The sequence below is a fragment of the Macaca mulatta genome, chromosome 4 (assembly GCF_049350105.2).
Source record: "Macaca mulatta isolate MMU2019108-1 chromosome 4, T2T-MMU8v2.0, whole genome shotgun sequence".
In the NCBI taxonomy this organism is placed as follows: domain Eukaryota; kingdom Metazoa; phylum Chordata; class Mammalia; order Primates; family Cercopithecidae; genus Macaca; species Macaca mulatta.
In genome coordinates this window covers 78,605,148-78,627,230 of record NC_133409.1, presented here as the reverse complement: position 1 = coordinate 78,627,230, position 22,083 = coordinate 78,605,148, and the positions used below count along the sequence as shown (strand labels likewise).

At 43.1% G+C, this 22,083-nt stretch overlaps 1 protein-coding gene across 1 annotated transcript in view; it reads right to left on the bottom strand.

The window, feature by feature from the left end:
- Positions 1 to 3,838: 3,838 nt before the first annotated feature.
- Positions 3,839 to 22,083, bottom strand: part of PDSS2 (decaprenyl diphosphate synthase subunit 2) — a 296,574-nt gene continuing 278,329 nt past the window's right edge. The window contains 1 exon segment of the mRNA NM_001266911.1: positions 3,839 to 4,447. Within this exon segment, the coding sequence (NP_001253840.1) occupies positions 4,289 to 4,447 (159 nt within the window). The 3' untranslated portion in view covers positions 3,839 to 4,288.

The window sequence follows — 22,083 nt, the reverse complement described above, 5'->3', positions numbered from 1 at the left end:
CGGAGTCTCGCTCTGTCGCCCAGGCTGGGGTGCAGTGGCCGGATCTCAGCTCACTGCAAGCTCTGCCTCCCGAGTTTACACCATTCTCCTGCCCCAGCCTCCCGAGTAGCTGGGACTACAGGCACCCGCCACCTCGCCCAGCTAGTTTTTTGTATTTTTTAGTAGAGACGGGGTTTCACCGTGTAAGCCAGGATGGTCTCGATCTCCTGACCTCGTGATCCGCCCGTCTCGGCCTCCCAAAGTGCTGGGATTACAGGCTTGAGCCACCGCGCCCAGCCTAATTTTGTATTTTTAGTAGAGATGAGGTTTCTCCATGTTGGTCAGGTTGGTCTCGAACTCCTGACCTCAGGTGATCTGCCGGCCTCAGCTTCCCAAAGTGCTGGGGTTACAGGCGTGAGCCACCACACCTGGCAGCTGTGAACTTTTGAGAAGCCTTATCAGTAGAGCAGTGCAGCAAGAGGCCTGATGCATTTGTTCAGCAAGTATTCTTTGAGTACCTAAAGTGTGGTGCTGTTCTAGATAATGGGGACCTGCTAGTGAATGACCGACTGTAGGAGGTAAGGAGTTAGTAGACTGTAAGAAGGTGTGCTGGTAAAGCTGGGGGAAAAAATGGAGGTGGAAGGATAAACAGGGTGAAGTAAGAAGTTTTATTTTAGGTACAAGGAAAACTGAACACATTCGCAGCCAGCAGAAGAGACAGTGAAGATTCAAGAATAGAGACATGAAGGAGACAGGAGGCAACAGACTTGAAATCTTTGGGGAAAAAAAAAAAAAGAAAGAAAGAAGGAAAGAAAGAGGCACTACTTGGAAACCCTCAGGTGGGAGGTGTGGTGGGAGGACAAACCAGTCAATCAGAGGTAATTTTCTCTGCCAGCTTCTGCATCTGTAAATGGGGGATAATACCTACTTCCTAAGGTGTTTATGAGGGTTAAAACAAGTGAGTATATTTAAGGCCTCTAGCAGAATGCCTGGGACATGGAAGCCTGCACTAATGTAGCCTTTAGTATACTTTTTTTTTTTTTTTTTTTTGAGATAGAGTTGTGCTCTTGTTGCCCAGGTTGGAGAGCAATGGCACAATCTTGCCTCACCACAACCTCTGCCTCCCGGGTTCAAGAGATTCTCCTGCCTCAGCCTCCAGAGTAGCTGGGATTACAGGCGTGCGCCACCATGCCCAGCTAATTTTGTATTTTTAGTAGAGATGAGGTTTCTCCGTGTTGGTCAGGCTGGCCTCAAACTCCTGACCTCAAGTGATCTGCCCGCCTCCACCTCCCAAAGTGCTGGGATCGCAGGCGTGAGTCATGGCGCCTGGCCAAGTATACTTAACAAAGAAGAAACGAACAGGAGGAGAGTGCAGGTGAGCTCATGGGCCTGGAGTGAGTCGTGAGTGAGGTTTGCAGGAGCCAACTGGCAATGTGGGGGGTACTAGGCAGAGGAAAGCAGGACAATGGCTAATTAATGAATTCTTCCCTCTAGCAGGAAACTGGGGATGGGGAAAGCTGGAGAGGGGGCCAAGGAGACATTCTAGAGCCATTAATTCTACTTACTGCCTCCATTAGCCACACCCAGGCAGCAGCAGGCTGAGAGGTGTGATTGAGGAATGTCTCAGTGCCCCAAATTTCTCCTTAGGGATTGTCTGAAACTACAAGAACTTCATATGTGCTAAGAAATAAATATCCCTGAAGAAGGGGCAGGGAGAAAGGCTATCGGTCTTGTATTTTGGAGTGAACTAGCCAACTTGTTAGGTTCTGTGAAAGCCTGCCAGGATGCTGAGGAAGTGAGAATTCTGCTAAGTGGGGCCTGAGGAAGGAGGCCAGCCACCCCTGTGGGGGAGGCAGAGCTCTGTCACTCAACAGGCAGCAGGGGGTTACTGCTCCCAGGGATCCAGGAGCCAGGGAGTCAGGATGGCAAGGTATAGGAGATGGGATAAAGGACACAAGAGCAGCTGGGAAGATGACAGGGAGGTAGGAAAGGTCCCGAAGAAAGCAGCAAGGCAGGTGTTGAGACAGAAAAGTCCAGGGTTACATGTCACATCAAGGAGAGTTGTAATCCTTTAGGTCATGCAGCGGCAGCTTGGCAGGAAGCTTGCCATTAAGCTCTCTGCATTCCTTCAAGGCCTCTCTTTGGGTTTCACCTTCCCTCCTCCCTGAACCTCACACAGCATCTTTGCTATTTAGACAGTCAAGAATAGTAAACGTTCAGAAAATAAAACAAACCTGGAAAGACTTTCATGATTATCTTGTTTAATCTCTCTTTTTTTTTTTCACAGTTGACTTTCAGGTCAACTTTTGGATCTCATTTTACAGATGAGAAAATTGAGGCTCAGAGGGAAGTGACTTGTGCAAGGTCATACAGCAAACCAGATGCTAACGCAGAATGAGAGTCACCCTAGGATCCTGCCTGGTGCCCTGCAGTGCCCGACCATCTGCTTAGCAAAATGCACCATTTGCTGGAGTTCCTGCACATCCAACCAGCACACCGAACGCAAAGCATGACTCTTCTTTGTGGAAGTTAATGATTAAAACCTAGTCTGATCTAAAGCATCTTATCCATGGTTACTAATTAAGCCAGTTTCAGTGAGAGAAGGCATTTCAAACAGAAGAGTGTTCTCTTAAGCTAAATCTATAGGCCTTAAATTATAGTGGCATAAACTGTACAATTACGATATTTCGAGTACACTTAAAATATTTTATAATACAATACATTAACCTCTGTAGCTTTACATTTTCTCTTCATTGCATGCCACATGTTGGGCCCTGATAAAATGATTTTGTAACTTTTGGGGGAGGGCTTTAACTAAAATAACTTCATTTAGTGTTTGAGTGAACTAGGTAATAAAATCTGTTTGCTGTGTTCGCTGTCTCCAGATAGGGCTGTAATTACACCACATGAGGAAGAAAGGTAGCTGAGTTTCAATCTAGATCATTTATGTAAACTCAGCCTTCTTGTCAACGGTGTTCTCAAATTGCATGAGTGCAAACCTCAAAAATCATCTCCTATGAACCACACAGAGACAGTGTCCGATTGCAGGCCTGTCAGATTGCTTATATTCTTTCTGTAATTGGATGTCTGTGGTTCAAGACCAAAATTTGACATTCTGAGGTTAAAAGAACACTCTCACCAATGAATTCTCTAGTACAAAAATTCTGTTTCTGAAACTCGTAAAAATTAAAGTATTCCTTAAACCAAAGTATTGCAAATGAATACATTTCACTTGAAAAAAGCTCCTTTTTCTTTAAAAAAAAAAAAAAAAAATTTTGGTTCTTTGAAATGTGTTTGAAAAAAATAAAAACTGATCTTCAAGAAAGAAAAACAGAGTATTCCTAATATAACCAATTTAACATTTGATAACATTTTAATCTCCTACTTCAAATATTTGGCAACTTTTCAGCAATTTCTCCAAAAAGACATTATAAAAACCATAAAGCACAAAGTATATTCATACTACATTATAAATCCAGAGACATGGGGCCAGGTGCAGTGGCTCACACCTGTAATCCCAGCACTTTGGGAGGCCAAGGCAGGCGGATCACCTGAGGTCAGCAGTTCGAGACCGGCCTGGCCAACACAGTGAAACCCCATCTCTACTAAAAATACAAAATTAGCCAGGCATGGTGGCAGGTGCCTGTGATTCCAGCTACTCGGGAGGCTGAGGCAGGTGAATCGCTTGAACCCAGGAAGCGGAGGCTGCAGTGAGCCAAAACTGCACCATTTCACTCCAGCCTGGGCAACAAGAGCAAAACTCCATCTTAAAAAAAAAAAAAAAAAATCCACAGACATAATTGCAAGAAAACAAATAACACATATTTTTCTTAATCCATTGAACTACTACTCTCCATTATGACAAATTGGTCACTAGTTTTTGATTTGACAGTCCTCCCTGGTTGGTATTGAGAGCGTTTCTCTTGACACCTGCAGCTTCCAGCTTGCTTTGTCCTCTCTAGAAGGAAAACCACAGGCCACCGCCCTGGCGCCATCCCTGGCTCGGTCCAATCAATAAGGACTTATTTCCTGTCCATTTGCTGAGGTCACAGGAGCGAATCTCATTAATTATTTCTGCGACTGCAGCCTCAAGTGTGCTTCTGGCGTGACAAGTGAAAACTGCTTGACCTTTTTTTCTTCTAATTTTGTTTGTAGCAGTTCCAAAAAGCAAGCAGAACTCATTTAGCAACGTGATAAAAGGAAGGAAAAATGCATATGTTTTAAAAGTCATTAATGCTTCATGAAAGCTCTCCCCATCACCTCATTCCCTAGGATTTTCAGCTAACAATAGTGTCTTTTTAATTTGATGTCATGAAAATCTGGTCACAGCAAACACAATGTTTTCTAAAGCAGATCTGGCCTCCGAGGGAGGAAAGCTCTCCAGGGCCTCCAGTGCCTTGTTTCCATGGTAACGACACAGGTCAATAGCTGAAGTCACACCTTTGCCAGCTTTGATTCTTTCTCGCAACTGTTAAGAAACAAATGCACGATAAAAGTCAGTTTTAAAGGTACACCGTAAGCACCACAATTAAATTGGGGAGGGGGGATGGAAAACAAAGAAAGGGAGAAATAGTATAGATCGAGTATTTCTGCTACGTTATTTTCTGGAAAGAGGACCTAATTTCCCAATGATCTTCAGGCACTCATTCCCTAAGGCTGCTTGGTGTCTGTGCTCCAGAGCAGCACAATAGGTTCCAATCAGCCTAATTACACCTCCTCCTGACTCCCATCCCTTAATATCTTGAAATGTGCCATGCTGGGGGATGGCAGTAAGAAGGCGGAGGGCATTTACATCTCTGGCATTTTGAATTCAGCAGGCTGATATTCTTCCCTTTTTTCTTTTTTTTAAAGAGATGGAGTCTCGCTCTGTCTGCCCAGGATGGAGTGCAGTGGTGCGATCTTGGCTTACTGCAACCTCCACCTCCCGGGTTCGAGCAATTCTCCTGCCTTAGCCTCCCAAGTAGCTGGGACTACAGGCATGCGCCACCACACCTAGCTAATTTTTGTATCTTCTTTTTTTTTTTTTTTTTGAGACGGAGTCTTGCTGTGTCGCCCAGGCTGGAGTGCAGTGGCGCGATCTCGGCTCACTGCAAGCTCCGCCTCCCGGGTTCACGCCATTCTCCTGCCTCAGCCTCCCGAGTAGCTGGGACTACAGGCGCCCACAACCGCGCCCAGCTAATTTTTTGTATTTTTAGTAGAGACGGGGTTTCACCGTGGTCTTGATCTCCTGACCTTGTGATCTGCCTGCCTCGGCCTCCCAAAGTGCTGGGATTACAGGCGTGAGCCACCGCGCCCGGCCAATTTTTTCTATTTTTAGTAGAGACGGGGTTTCACCATGGTCTCGATCTCCTGACCTTGTGATCCGCCCGCCTCGGCCTCCCAAAGTGCTGGGATTACAGGCGTGAGCCACCGCGCCCGGCCTAATTTTTGTATCTTTAGTAGAGACAGGGTTTTGCCATGTTGGCCAGGCTGGTCTCGAACTCCTGACCTCAAGTGATCCGCCTGCCTAGGCTGCTCAAAGTGCTGGGATTACAGGCGTGAGCCACTGCACCTGGCCAGCAGCCTGATATTCTTATGTGAGGAAGGCTTCACTACTATCTTAGTTAATAACTTTTTTTAACACCATATGTTGACACACTAGTCCATATGAAAATTCAAGAAAGACACATAGTATTAGATCTGAATGCTTTTTTTTTTTTTTTTTTGAGGTGGAGTTGCACTCTGTTGCCAGGCTGGAATGCAGTGGCATGATCTCGGCTCACAGCAACCTTCGTCTCCCGGGTTCAAGTGACTATCCTGCCTCAGCCTCCTAAGTAGCTGGGACTACAGGTGCATGCCACCACGCCCAGCTAATTTTTGTATTTTTGGTAGAAAAGGGGTTTCGCCATGTTGGCCAGGCTGGTCTAGATCTCTTGACTTCGTGATCCCCCCGCCTCTGCCTCCCAAAGAGCTGGGATTACAGGCATGAGCCACCGTGCCTGGTCTTTTTTGTTTTGTTTTGTTTTGAGACAAAGTTTCGCTCTGTTGCCCAGGCTGGAGTGCAGTGGCGTGATCTTGTCTCATCGCAACCTCCGCCTCCCGGATTCAAGCAATTCTCCTGCCTCAGCCACCTGAGTAGCTGGGATTACAGGCGCCTGCCACCACACTTGGCTAATTTTTGTATTTTTGGTAGAGATGAGGTTTTGCCATGTTGGCCAAGCTGGTCTCCGTCTCCAGACCTCAGGCAATCCACTTGCCTCAGCCTTCCAGAATGCTAGGATTACAGGCGTGAGCCACTGTGCCTGTCCTGAATGCTACATTTTTAAAACTCAAAGCTTTTGTTTAGCTGGGAAGAATGAACTAAAACTCTCTTTGCAAAGAATAATGTCCACTGGGCACAGTGGCTCATGCCTGTAATTCCAGCACTTGGGAGGTTGAGACAGGAGGACTGCTTGAGCCCAGGAGTTCTAGACCAGCTTGGGTTACATAGTGAGACCCCGTCTCTATAAAAAATAAAAAAATTAGCCAAGCATGGTGGTGCACAACTGGAGTCCCAGTTATGTAGAGGGCTATGGTGGAAGGATCACTTGAGCCCAGGAGGTAAAGGCTGCAATGAGCCATCACTACACCACTGCACCACTCTAGCCTGAGCAATGGAGAAAGACCTTGTCTCAAAACATAAATAAATAAATAAAAAGGCTGGGTGCAGTGGCTTACACCTGTAATCCCAGCACTTTGGGAGGCTGAGGTGGGCAGATCACCTGAGGTCAGGAGTTTGAGACCAGCCTGGCCAACATGGTGAAACCCCATCTCTACTAAAAATATAAAATTAGCCAGGTGTGGTGGCGGGCGCCTGTAATTCCAGCTACTTGGGAGGCTGCGACAGAAGAATTGTTTGAACTCGGGAGGCGGAGGTTGTGGTGAGCCAAGATTGTGCCATTGCACTCCAGTCTGCGTAATAAGAGTGAAACTCCATCTCAAAAAAGAAACAAAAGAATGAATTGCTGACAAATGAAGATGACTTTCAATCTTCTTTGATGATGAAAAAGGACCAATACAATGATTACACTTTAGAGCTGAAAAAGACACACAGAATTAATTATTTGGTCTGCTCACTTTCCACTGCTCCGTTGCCATCTTCTCTTTCTTAGCAAATGCCTCAAATGTCTGGCTAATTCTTTTTATTTTTTGAGACGGAGTCTCACTCTATCACCCAGGCTGGAGTGCAGTGGCGCGATCTCGGCTCACTGCAAGCTCCGCCTCCTGGGTTTACGCCATTCTCCTGCCTCAGCCTCCCGAGTAGCTGGGACTACAGGCGCCCACCACCTCGCCCAGCTAGTTTTTTGTATTTTTAGTAGAGACGGGGTTTCACCGTGTTAGCCAGGATGGTCTCGATCTCCTGACCTCGTGATCTGCCCGTCTCGGCCTCCCAAAGTGCTGGGATTACAGGCGTGAGCCACCACTCCCAGCCTAGGCTAAGAAATTTGTACTTTAAAAAATTGTTCAATATTTTATTATAAATTATTTTCAAAGTACAGAAAACTTGAACCATGGCTCTAGGCTGAATTTGACCCTGTGTTCTCATAAATGAAGTTTTGCTGGGGAATAACCACATCCATTTGTATGAGCATTGTCCATGGCTCCTTTTGTGCTATAAAGGCAGAGTTGCAGAGTTGCATAGTTGCCCGAGAGGCTGTATGGCCCGCAAAGTGAAAAATATTTACAGTTTGGCCTTTACAGAAAACGTCTGCTGACTCAAGTACTAGTGCTATGAATGACCATAGATTCTCTACTTAGATTCAACAATCACAACAATTATTAGTATTTTGTCATTTTTGTTCTATCTGTATGTGTCTGTGTGTGTGTTTCTGATCCATTTGAAAGTAAACTGCAGGTAGTGATATGCTAGTAAATTAGTTCTCTTGGGGGACAAAAGTCCACATTTGCAGATTTTTGTGGTATAAATACTCCCATTATGGCTGATTTCAAGCTGCCAAGGGTGGTGGAGTCACACAATTCTTGAAGATTTAATAACAGCCTGTGAGTCGTTAGGACTTGGTTTGGGCACATCACTGGCTGCAGGATGCTTCACCCTTGTTTTGACATGCATCTCTTAAGAACATTGTCCTACATAAACACAGTACTATTGTCACAGCTAGGAAAGCTAACTAGAAAAACTAATTACAGAATTCCCAGCCGGGCGCAGTGGCTCACGCCTGTAATCCCAGCACTTGGGAGGCCATGAGGGTGGATCACTCGAGGCCGGGAGTTCGAGACCAGCCTGGTCAACATGGTGAAACCCCATCTCTACTAAAAACAAAAATTAGCCGGGTGTGGTGGCGTGCACCTGTAATCCCGGCTACTTGGGAGACTGAGGCAGAAGAATTGCTTGAATACGAGAGGTGGAGGTGGCAGTAAGCCAAGATCATACCACTGCACTCCAGCCTGGGTGACAGAGTAAGTGAGACTGTCTCAAAAAAAAAAAAAAAAAAAAAAAAAAAAAAAAAAAAAAGAGAGCATTCCCTATTTATTTTTCATTTGTTCCTCAAGTTTCCAATTTTTAAAAATTTACACGTTTTCTTTTTATTTTGTTGAGAAGTCCCTATTTTTTTTTTTTTTTTTTTGAGATGGAGTCTCGTTCTGCCACCCAGGCTAGAGTGCAGTGGTGCAATCTCAGCTCTGCACCTCTGCTTCCTGGGTTCAAGCAATTCTCCTGCCTCAGCCTCCCGAGTAGCTGGGATTACAGGCACATGCCACCGAACCCAGCTAATTTATGTATTTTTAGTAGAGTTGGGGTTTCACCATGTTGACCAGGATGGTCTTGAACTCCTGACCTCAACAGATTCGTCTTCCTTGGCCTCCCAAAGTGCTGGGATTATAGGCATGAGCCACTGTGCCTAGCCCTGATAATTCACTAATATTATCTAATATTTAGTCCAGGTGTAAATTTCTCCAATTGGTTCCAAAATGGCTTTTATTTAACCATATTTTTTAACTATGATAAATCCCAGTTCATAAATCACATTTGTTTGTTATGACACTTTAATCTTTTTTTCTGCTATGACATTGTCATTTTGAAAGACGAGCTTGCACTCCAGAATGTTTTACAAGTTGGTTCTCTATGAACTTTATTCAGCCAGGCTCAACTGAATATCTGATGGTAGCTAATAGGGTATTTAATACTATGATAAAAGGGTAATTCAGATTAGGGCAAAAGAGCAACCAGGAGGACATTACTGAAAGTTACACAGTCCTAGAAGATTTAATTTCTCATACCCAACGATTATTTTACGCTAGTCAATACTCAACTCCAGACTTGGGCTCACAGGGCTTTGCATACCAAGGAACCTGATAGCTTCCATGTGTAAAATGCCCACCAGTAATGACTTAACAGTAATATAATCCTTCATGAAATGTATTATTCCTCACTGACATCTATAAACTCAAGAATGATCTTGCTCTTTTTTTTTTTTTTGAGACAGAGTCTTGCTCTGTCACCCAGGCTGGAGTGCAGTGGCACAATTTCAGTTCACTGCAGCCTCAGCGATTCTCCTGCCTCAGCCTCCTGGGTAGCTGGGATTACAGGCGCATGCCACCACACCCAGCTAATTTTTGTATTTTTAGTAGAGACGGGGTTTCACCATGTTGGCCAGGCTGGTCTTGAACTCCTGACCTCAGGTGATACGTCCGCCTCGGCTTCCCAAAGTGTTGGGATTACAGGCGTGAGCCATCACGCCCGCCGATCTTGTTACTTTTAAATAAATGTGACAACAGACACATTAAGCTGGGGTTCCTTAACTTGCCTGGCCATAGACTCATGTGGGGAACTTTAAAATGCAGATGCTTGGGCCTCTAGCCCTGGAGATAGAGTCCATGAGGACTGAAAAAAAGGGTTCTTAGGTCATTCCAATGATTAGCCAGATTTGGGAGTACCTACTCATTAAGGCATGTATTTTGAGTTGCTGTATTTTAAGACAGTTGTGTTGGGTTTATATATATATACATATATATATATTTTTTTCTGAAACAGCCTCACTCTGACACCCAGGCTGGAGTGCACTGGCACAAACTTGGCTCAGTGCAACCTCCGCCTACTGGGTTCAAGCGATTCTCTTGCCTTAGCCTCCCAGGTAGCTGGGATTACAGGCATGTGCCATGATGCCTGGCTAATTTTTGCATTTTTAGTAGAGATGAGGTTTCACCATATTGGCCAGGCTGGTGTCAAACTCCTGACCTCAAGCGATCCTCTCACCTCGGCCTCCCAAAGTGCTGGGATTACAGGCATAAGCCACCGTGCCTGGCCAGGTTTATACTATTCTAACCATACTTTCAACTGGTTGTCTTTGCAACAATCAAATTAAAACCAACAAGCATTTATTGGACACCTATATAACCTAGGCATTTGGTATATGCTGGAAATACAGACAGGAACACAGTTACTGCCTCCCAGGACCACCTGTTAGGTAGTCACAGGCCTGTAAAACAGAGAGGGTTAAGTAGAACAGTGAAGGAATGGACCCATGACCTTGGTTCTTTTTTGTTCTTTTTTTAAATAAGTCTTTATTTTGGAGACAGGGTCTCATTCTGTCACCTTGGCTGAAGTGCAGTGGCAAGATCATAGTTCACTGTAGCCTCAACCTCCTGGGCTAGAGCCATCCTCCCACTTTAGCCTCCTGAGGAGCTGGGACTACAGGCACGTGCCACCATGCCTGGCTAATTTTTGTAGAGATGGGTTTTGCCATGTTGCCCAGAGGCTGATCTTAAACCCCTGGGATCAAATGATCCTCCTGCCTCAGCCTCCCAAAGTGCTGGGATAACAGGTGTGAACCACCACAACCGGCCATGACCTTAGTTCTAATAGCCATAGATAAAAGAAACAATTTTTTTAAAGTTATTTTTTTACTTTTTGAGACAGAGTCTCCCTCCATCACCTAGGCTGGAGTGCAGTGGTGTGATCAAAGCTCACTACAGCCTCAAATTCCAGCTTCAAGCAATATTCCCACCTCAGCCTTCTGAGTAGCTAGGACTACAGGCATGCATCACCACGCCTGGCTAATTTTATTTATTTTTATTTTGTGGACATGAGCATGGGGGGTGGTCTCACCATGTTGCCCAGGCTGGTCTTGAATTCCTGGCCTTAAGTGATCTTTTCATCTTGGCCTCCCAAAGAGCTGGGATTACAGGTGTGAGGCACTGCACTCAGCCTAAAAAAGGCATTTCCATTCCTGCCTTCATCTACATTTTGAATGGGCAAAGTTCAAGCTGATGCATAGACAGAACTTTCCAAATCTTCAAGCCCTTATGGCTTGAAGATCACTGTAGTCATAAACAGCACAATAAATATGAAAGGTGAATTAACAGTCAGTGTTTAATTTCTCTGATATAGCACTTTAGGGCACTAATATAATTAAATCTCTAATTAAGTCAACTAAATAATTGTGTAAGTGCAGTATCACCTGATATGAATTAAGTCCAAATCCCCTGCTAGGGGATCCAATTAAAGATATTAACAAAGAGAGAAGAGGATACAAAGTACTTAAAATTAAGTGCATTATTATTTAACATTTATTAAACACCTTTTGAATGATACTGTTGCTCTTATACAAAAGACCCTCTTGAGAAAATCATCGTATGTCTCTGAAAACTGTGTATTCAAAAGTTCTAAAAGTTCTGTGAAAATATTAAAGAGAAGGCCCTGGCATGGGGTCTGAGTAGTCTTAGGAGAAGTGGTGGCAGCAGCCACTTCTGCCCAAGGAAACTGGAGAAAGACTTTAAGACTTAGGAGAGGCCAGGAATGGTGGCTCACACCTGTAATCCTAGCACTTTGGGAGGCTAAGGCAGGAGGATTGCTTGAGCCCACGAGTTTGAGACAAGCCTGGGCAACACAGCAAGACCCCATTAAAAAAAAAAAGACAAAAAAGAAAAGACTTAAGAGAAACCCCAAGTACAATCTTACCTTCCCACCTTATTTAGCAGGAGAGGATACTGGGATGAGAGAGGCTAAGTGATGCAGACAAGAGTCCAAAGTGAGTTTATGAAACAGCCTGTTTCATTGCTGTACATCCAGAGCTCTCCCACTCTATCGCACCGGAAAAGGTTTGGAGATAACTCCAAGTTTTCTTTCGCCCAACTAGGCAAAGGGATTCGGCTTTTGTTTAGCTTCTGGTTGTCCTTCCTTTTCTAAGACTACCCATGTCCCCATTTTAAACATAATATAATACTCTAAGACAAGCAACTGTGTAGCACCCCAGTAAGCCCTTTCTCACTCACTGTGCCTGACACTACTATCAGGCGTTGCTCTTCTGCCACGGCCTCTCTGTCTTCCTCCTCACTCTGGATACCCAGCCCCCAGCCTAGAGCAACTTTACACCTTTACACCTTTACAAAGGCATCCATTCACTTCCTTCCTGCTCTGGCATGGAATGAACATAACATCCTTCCCAGCTACTGAAGACTGTGAGGAATCTCAGAGATAGGAGATTCAACTGACTCATGTCTTCAAACATAGGACAAAATAGTGTCCTATTGGCTGGGCGTGGTGGCTCAAGCCTGTAATCCCAGCACTTTGGGAGGCCGAGACGGGCGGATCACGAGGTCAGGAGATCGAGACCATCCTGGCTAACACGGTGAAACCCCGTCTCTACTAAAAAATACAAAAAAAAACTAGCCGGGCGAGGTGGCGGGCGCCTGTAGTCCCAGCTACTCGGGAGGCTGAGGCAGGAGAATGGCGTAAACTCGGGAGGCGGAGCTTGCAGTGAGCCGAGATCCGGCCACTGCACTCCAGCCTGGGTGACAGAGCAAGACTCTGTCTCAAAAAAAAAAAAAAAAAAAAAGTGTCCTATTTTGTGTAGGCACAGTGGCTCCTGCCTATAATCTCAGTACTTTGGGAGACTGAGGCAGGTGCATCACTTGAGATCAGGAGTTCAAGATCAGCCTGACCAACATGGTGAAACCTCATCTCTACTAAAAAAATACAAAATTAGCCAGGCGTGGTGGTGCACGCCTGTAATCCCAGCCACTTGGGAGGCTGAGGCAGGAGAATCACTTCAACCTGGGAGGCAGAGGTTGCAGTGAGCCAAGACCGTGCCATTGCACTTCAGCCAGGGTAACAAGAGTGAAACTCCGTCTCAAAGCACATAAATAAATAATAATTTTAAAAAAGAGGACAAAGGAGCATTCTGAAACACAGACCAGTGAATTTATGGAGAATTTATGGCAAAGCTTCAAAAAGGGTTATTAAATGGTTTGTGGGCTCAAGAAAAAAAGGCAATGGTGGTGGTGGCCCCAGGATAAGTGGGTCATAATGAGCAAGTCACAATAAAACACACACACACACACACACCCCACACTCTTTTCTTCTTTTTTTAAAAAATGTGGTCACTTGGCTGATAGCTTCAGAAACAGGATAGAGTGGCTGGGCACGGGGGCTCACGCCTGAAATCCCAGCACTTTGGGAGGCTGAGGCAGGCGGATCACAAGGTCAGGAGTTCGAGACCAACCTGGCCAACATGGTGAAACCCCTTCCCTACTAACAACACAAAAATTAGCTGGGCATGCTGGCACACGCCTGTAGTCCCAGCTACTGGGCAGGCTGAGGCAGGAGAATTGCTTGAACCCGGGAGGCGGAAGTTGCAGTGAGCTGAGATTGCACCACTGGGCTCCAACCTGGCAACAGAGCGAGACTCTGTCTCAAAAAAAAAAAAAAAAAAAAAAAAAAAAGATAGAGTAACTTTGGATTTTTGAAGTTTAGTCCTTCATTAATAAGGCAGAGAAATGGGGTACAGGTCACAGTATGGTAATATAGATTTGAACATGTAAAATAATTATTCCCAGAAAATGTTTAGTAGTGGATTTATATTGAACAGGAAAACAGGCTGGGCGCGGTGGCTCACAGCTGTAATCCCAGCACTTTGGGAGGCCGAGGTGGGCAGATCATGAGGTCACGAGATCAAGAGCATCCTGGCCAACATGGTGAAACTCCGTCTCTACTAAAAATACAAAAATTAGCTGGGCGTGGTGGCGTGCACCTGTAGTCCCAGCTACTCGGGAGGCCGAGGCAGGAGAATTGCTTGAACCTAGGAAGTGGAGGTTGCAGTGAGCCAAGATCGAGCCACTGCACTCCATCCTGGTGATGGAGTGAGACTCCATCTCAAAAAAACAAAAAACAAAAAAACAAAACAAAAAAAATGCTTAGAAGAAGAAAACAATCTCTAGTGTCATGCTACCAGAACTTAATGCTTGGTTTCTTCTTCTTACCACATTTCTATGCATTACTTGAATGAAGATGAAGAAGAAATGCATATTAAATTTTAATTTTCAGATGTCACACAGCCAAGAGAGGTAGGTAACACATGGATAGTATCAAAATTTTAATGGTTTTGATATGTTGAACAAAAGACATAGTAGCCAGTAAAACCTAACAGGGATAATTATATAGTTGTATATTTAGGTTTCAAAAATTAATTGTAAAAGTATAAGCTGCAGTTTGGCAGTGACTCATGAAAAATGTTGAGAATCTTTGATAACCACATTCTTGGTATCAGCCAAGGCTGTGATGTAGGTACAAAAAAATGCAAATGCAAACTTTGGCAGCATCAGCAGGTGTACATGTCCAAAACACAGGCAGGAATGGTCTCACAGCACACTGACGGTCAACTTATGTTTAGAAAACTATGTTCAGTCCTGGGGGCTATGAGTCAAGAGGGGCACTGGCATGATAGATTGGGTCCAGTATTAGGATGAAGAAGGATTTGGAAACATGTCACCTACGGAATGTTTAACCTGGAGGAAGGGAGGATACAAAAGCCATCTTCAAATATCTAAAGCAATTAAATGGAAGAAGGAACAGTCCTGTTCTATGTGCTTCAGGGGACAGAACAAACAGCAACAAGGTAAAGTTTCTGGGAAGAAGATTTCACTTATAAATAAGAAAAGAACCTTCGAATGACTAGAGTTGTCTAACAACAGAATGATTATTTTTGACAAGCTGTGAGTTCCCTATTATTGGAAGCCCTCAGTGACTGGATGACCACATGTAGGAGAAAATATGACTGAAACTCTTCACCAGTGTGAAAGGTGGGAAGAAGCTGCCTCCAAAGGTCTACCCAAGCCCAAGATTCTAGCGACAGTGCTTAACTGAAAGGTCTTGACAGCTTCTGAGTGGCAAGACTTGGTACAAAAGGAAAAGCTACAATTTTCTAATACAATAAACTGTGAAATGCATTGCAAACAACATAAAAGCATTCCCTTTTACTAAGAGTTAGAAATTATTTGCAAGAGTCTATAGGAAAAAAATTCACCGATCTTAATTAAACATCTTAATCTGACAAAACTAGAAAGAGACAAAGAGAATTTTAAATAAATTTCTCAATCACATGAAATTTATATGCAAAAATACAGTAAGAATGGTAGTGTTTCCCAATATTAGAAAAACAATAATAATAACAGCAATGGCAATAAAGACAATCTCATATATAGCGCTTACTGTGTGCCCAGCACTGTTCTAAGATCTCTCTCTTGGCCAGGTGTGGTGGCTCACGCCAGAAATCCCAGCACTTTGGGAGGCCGAGGCAGGTGGATCACGAGGTCAGGAGTTTGAGACCAGCCTGGCCAACATGGTGAAACCCTGTCTCTACTAAAAATACAAAAATTAGCCAGGCGTGGTGGTGCACGCCTGTAATCCCAGCTACTTGGGAGGCTGAGGCAGGAGAATTGCTTGAACCTGGGAGGTGGACATTGCAGTCAGTTGAGATCACGCCACTGCACTCCAGCCTGGGCAACAGAGTGAGACTCCATCTCGGGAAAAAAAAAAAAAAAATGGCCGGGCGCGGTGGCTCAAGCCTGTAATCCCAGCACTTTGGGAGGCCGAGACGGGCGGATCACGAGGTCAGGAGATCGAGACCATCCTGGCTAACACGGTGAAACCCCGTCTCTACTAAAAAATACAAAAAAAAACTAGCCGGGCGCGGTGGCAGGCGCCTGTAGTCCCAACTACTCGGGAGGCTGAGGCAGGAGAATGGCGTGAACCCGGGAGGCGGAGCTTGCAGTGAGCTGAGATCCGGCCACTGCACTCCAGCCTGGGTGGTAGAGCGAGACTCCGTCTCAAAAAAAAAAAAAAAAAAAAAAAAAGATCTCTCTCTTGTTCTATCTGTCTATCTGTATCTATATCTATATCTATCTTCTACCCGCACAACAGTGCTATGAGGTAGATACCACTATTATTTTCATTTTATAAAGGAACAAATTTAGGTGAGAGCAAGTTGTCCAAAGTAACATAGAAGATAGGTGCTGGAGTCAAGATTCAGAGTTCTTGTTCTTAACTAATATGCTATAGTCCCTTTCTTTCACTCCTAAACAAACTAGAAAGCATTACAATTTCATCTGAGAACATAACACATACCTCTATCACTAATGTCCTTTGCACACCTATGTACAAGGACAGATTTTTAAAAAGATACATATCACAGATTAGAAAAAAAATACATCGTCAAATAGCTTATGATAAAGCCATATTTATAGAGATTGCAGAAAATTGAAGCCATCATTTAATTATGTACCTCTACTGCAACGCATATATATTTTCCACCAACCTAAAAATGCCATATGGTTGTAGAACAAATGTCAGTAGAAATTGGAGGTAGAAATTTTCCACATTTTCTGCTAAGAAAAAGGTCATGCATATCTCAATTGATTAAGTATACTCTTCTGGTCATACTTTTTTTTTACTTTAAAGCTAAAGGCACTGAGCAAGATAGGTATTATCACATCCACCACTGAGTCACAAAACAAAACGAGTATATTTTTACTTAAATCCTTAACAAAAACTTATTTTTATTATCAACCGAAGGTACTGACTGCAGTAGTGGTATTTGTGGTTTCATGCAGTGACAGTACCAAATATTGCCCCAGGTTATTTTCACTGTTTTTATTTATTTATTTATTTATTATTTACTTATTTATTTTTTTGAGATAGAGTCTCATTCTGTTACCCAGGCTGGAGTGCAATGGCACAATCTCGGCTCACTGCAACCTCCACCTCTTGGGTTCAAGTGATTCTTCTGCCTCAGCCTCCCCAGTAGCTAGGATTATAGGTAAGCGCCATCACACTCAGCTAAGTTTTGTATTTTTAGTAGAGATGGGGTTTCACCATGTTGGCCAGGCTGATCTCAAACTCCTGACCTCAGGTGATCCGCCCACCTCGGCCTCCCAAAGTACTGGGATTACAGGTTGAGCCCCCGCGCCTAGCCAAAACATGTCTGTTTTTGAAAAATGAATTCCCAAATCATACTGACTATTTAAAATGTATTCTATTCCTCCTTAACACACACACACACACACACACACACACACACACACACACACACACAAACAATATAAAAGCATGTTTGGTATGGTGTTTCTTGCCCTCTCCTCCACGTTTATCAATTTTACTGTTTTCTAATTTAAAACTATATGGCTATTATGCTTAGTCTGGATGGTGTGCAGTCTCCTGTTGGGAGTGAGACTTCAGTGCTTATTTCAAGGCTCAACCTCTCTGCTAAGTACATTTGTGAGTTCACGCTGTGGCCTGCCATCCACAGAGAGCTGAACACAACCCAACAGCTCATTTCATACAAATTATCATAACTGAACAGATATAACCATACTACTGTATATGTATAAATACCCCTAAACCATATGGTAGGGATAAATTTATATGATATAAAATATATCTACATCATATAAACATGTTTATGTGGTTTAGAGGTATTTATACATAGTTTAAATAATTTTACAGGTACACTTAAAATTGACCTAATTGTTGACAGTGTGGCAGAGAAGAACTGAGACAAAGTAGTGTTTGCTATGTCAAGGAGTAAAGGTCAATTTGGATGACAGAGTGAGACCGTCTCAAAAAAAAAAAAAAACCCAAAAAAAACTGCAGTTCAGGGTATGAGCAGACATGCCTGCTCTCAAAATGTAATTAGAGACAAAATGGACAATGTAATTTTTTTTTTCTATTTTCTTCACATGTGTCTGCTGAGACATGTAACATCATTCTTTTTTTTTTTTTTTGGAGATGGTCTCACTTTCTCACCCAGGTTGTAGGGCACTGATACGATCTTGGCTCACTGCAACCTCCACCTCTTGGGTTCAAGTGATTCTTGTGCCTCAGTCTCCTGAGTAGCTGAGATTACAGGCATGTGCCTCTGTGCCGGGCTAATTTTTGTATTTTTAGTAGAGATGGGGTTTTGCCATGTTGGCCAGGCTGGTCTCAAACTCAAACTCCTGACTTTAGGTGATCTGCCCACCTTGGCTTCCCAAATTGCTGGGATTACAGGCATGAGCCACCATGCGCAGACTGTAATTCTTAATTTATAAACTTGCATCAACCTTTGATAGGTTTGACATTTGAGGTTAGTAATATGGAATTATATTACATTTAGGATTAATTTCACAGGAAAAGCAATCACTGCTTCTTGGTTATCATGTCTTCCAAAAGAATATTTGGTGATTTATAAATAATCATGGATTTATCCATATTCTGATTCAAAGTTAATTTTTAATTTTAGTATCATATTCCAAAGAGAAACTTAATTCTACACATTGAAATTCAAAAAGCAAAACTGGGACTGTAAAGCTTTTTAGCAAACTCTGTAATAGAAATTCAACAAGCAAAACATGTCATAGGCTGTAGACTGCAGCAATGAGCCACTCTTGCCTGTAGCTTTTTTAGGAGTGAATCAATAAATAGTAAGCTCTGTAATCTCATGACAAATACTAAGCTGGTTATTTAATTAAAAAGAATACTGTGGGATGAGAGCATTCATATCACGTAGGAATCAAATAGTCCTGGGGGTATTTGAGGAATATATAAACTATGTAAGAGTGAGTTTAGGTTTCTGTTATTTTACTTGGCTCCCTATCTTACTTATAAATTTCTTATATCCTTCTCACGTTCCAATTTTCATGTGCTTTAGTATTTGGATGCTGACACCTAGGGACCACTTGCCCCAAACTACCACCATCATCATCCATGTGATCCTAGATTCCTAGAATCCTAAAATACATCCTGATGTAAGATGAGTTTAAAACACATTTATAATTTCACCAGAAAGCACCTCAAACGACAGAGAAATTCTATCTACATTTATTAATGAAATAAATGTAGGCTTCAGCCATGTCTTCTAGGTAGGTTGCATCAGTCTGGGGGTCAGTGTATGAGGTGAAGAATGTATATTTACTCTGTGCCATGTGAGTGTAATCATATCTGCAAGATTAACAGCTCTTCCAAATGTAGGAGGTCTCTATGTTATGGTGTTACGGAAGGTGTATTTGTTAATTTAGATAGTGCCTCTCTCAAGAGAAAGATGATCAGAATTTGTTTTAAATGGTTATTATCTATAAAACATTTTTTTTTGAAAAGTAAAGCATGCTTATCAGCTTAAAGTCACAATAATTATTACACTGGTTCAGCAAACATAAATCCTAGCACAGTCATTTATTAGACAATCACATTTCTGAGACCAGAGTATGTTAGATTATAGACTAATACACACCATTTTCTGGATGCTTGCAAGATCAGAGCCTGAATACAACAACAACTTTTTGTAGTATTTCTAAAGCACCTTGAGAAGCAGTATGGTGGTAAAGAATACACATTGCTACTGGGCGAAGTGGCTAACATCTGTAATCCCAGCACTTTGGAATGCTGAAGTGGGCGGATCACTTGAGGACAGGAGTTCGAGGCCAGCCTGGCCAATGTAGTGAAACCCTGTCTCTTAAAAAAAAAACGAACAACAAAAGAGAATACACATTGTGAAGTCAGCAGACCTGAGTAGAATCTTGACCCTGTGAAATAATTACTGTGTGAACACTTAGGTTATTCGAACTCTTCTCTGTAAAATCAGGGGATTCACAGATTTTGATAGAACCATTTGATTAAGGTGCTTAGTGTGTGTCTTAAACAGTGTATGCTGCGAAGCACGCATACAGCGGCATGCATCTTAAAGAAAGTAAAGCACATAGAAAGGTCTACCTATTTTTCTGACAGCTGCACACAAATCTTAGGAATCAAAGATACAGGTTAGCATAATCTTCTTAGATCTAGGATAGAGAGAGCTTCCACAGGGGGCACCATTGCGCTACACACTAATCAATCTTCAGAGGTACAGCTTTGGTTTTATTATGATTTAGTTAAGATCTTCCTGTTTTTTCTGTTTTTTTTTTTTTTTGATGGAGTCTCACACTGTTGCCCGGGCTGGAGTGCAGTGGTGTGATCTCAGCTCACTGCAGTCTCTGCCTCCTGGGTTCAAGCAATTCTGCCTCAGCCTCCTGAATAGCTGGGATTATAGACGCCCACCATCATGACTGGCTAATTTTTGCATTTTTAGTAGAGACAGGGTTTCACCATGTTGGCCAGGCTGGTCTCGAACTCCTGACCTTGTCATTCACCCGCCTCAGCCTTCTTATAGGCATGAGCCACCATGCCCGGCCTTAGTTAAGATCTTTCATCAAGCCAGAATGTCAAGGACTTGGGGGAAAAGGACAGAATCAACTCACCTACAATCCTTAGTAACACTTCACACTTCACTGAGCTACGCTGCAGGTCCCATGATCTCTACTGTTACCTAAGTACTTTTGTTTGAAAACTGAGGGACATAGCTACCTTGTTATTTCAGGAAAGATGGTTAAGTACATTATCAGGGATCAATACTCCGTCTGATGTGGTAAGTGGGGAGGCTGAGTAGTGCTTGGAGACACTGCATAGGAAATATGGAGGAATGGCTTCAGATGTACCAACTTAATCAACTATAGCTTTCTGATGGCTCAAAACAGCTTCAAATCACAAAAATTCTTAATTCAACACAAAATCCGACAGCAGGATCAGTGTATGACTGTGGAAATATGAATCTAGGTAATGATGTCTTCTAACTTACTAAAACTATGTTCAGTATCTATACAGAGGTGCCTCTCTTTTCGCTCAAACACCATAATTTTGGGAAACCCATGCCTCTCCACTATATTTTATGACAAGGAAAGAGATAGTATTCCTTTCAGGTCCACTTTAAAACAGTTTTAATGGACTAAACAGGCTTTTCTATAGGGACAGAGGGCTCTATCTTCGACATAAAGACATACAGCCTCTCCCTGTGCACAGGTGGCTCCTGACACCACAAACTGGGAGCAGTAATTGAATCCAGCGATCCCACAGTGCAGAGCATTCACCCGCAGAGCCAGCCTGAAGGGCATTTCTAGTTAGCTTTCCAGATTAAGACTCAAACGATTACCCCAACTGAATCTCTGCCTCAACCCAGGGGGTGCGAGGCATTGAGGATGTAACCATTTGATTAAAAATATACTTGGGGGGAAATAAGAGGAACAAAGGTGGAATTAAATACTCCTTATGAATTAGAAGAACAGAGGTTAGGCACAAACATGTGCAGTATCTTGGGTCATCATTCATTCCAACAGTCAGTCAACAAATATTTATTGGGCAACTATCCTGCACCAGGTTCTGTAGTAGGCCTTCACGGTGCAATGGTGAGCAAACTCAAGACACCATTCCATGCCTACCGTCAAGAACTGGTCTTCATCAACAATCTAAGCCTGACTTAGCTTCCTGATAAATATTAGATATTATGTAGATATGTAATTTTTAGGGGTCAGTAGTACAAAATGGTAAATTTAAGAGTGGGAGAGACTGCCCCACTAAATATTGTTATGAGCTAAATAATTTAAAATTTTACATATATCATTTTATTTATTTATTTATTTATTTTGGGAGACGGAGTCTCACTCTGTCTCCCAGGCTGGAATGCAGTGGTGCGATCACTGCAACCTCCGCCTCCTGGGTTCAAGCAATTCTCCTGCCTCAGCCTCCTGAGTAGGTGGGATTACAGACATGCCCCAAGACGCCTGGCTAACTTCTGTATTTTTAGTAGAGGTGGGGTTTCACCATGTTGGTCAGGCTGGTCTCGAACTCCTGACCTCAGGTGATCCACCTGCCTTGGCCTCCCAAAGTGCTGGGATTATAGGCATGAGCCATCGTGCCTAGCCACAAATAACATTTTAAACCAAGCATCAATAAACTAGGAATATAGAATCTGAAGAAAAATAAAAGAGATTTATAACTGCCTATATTAA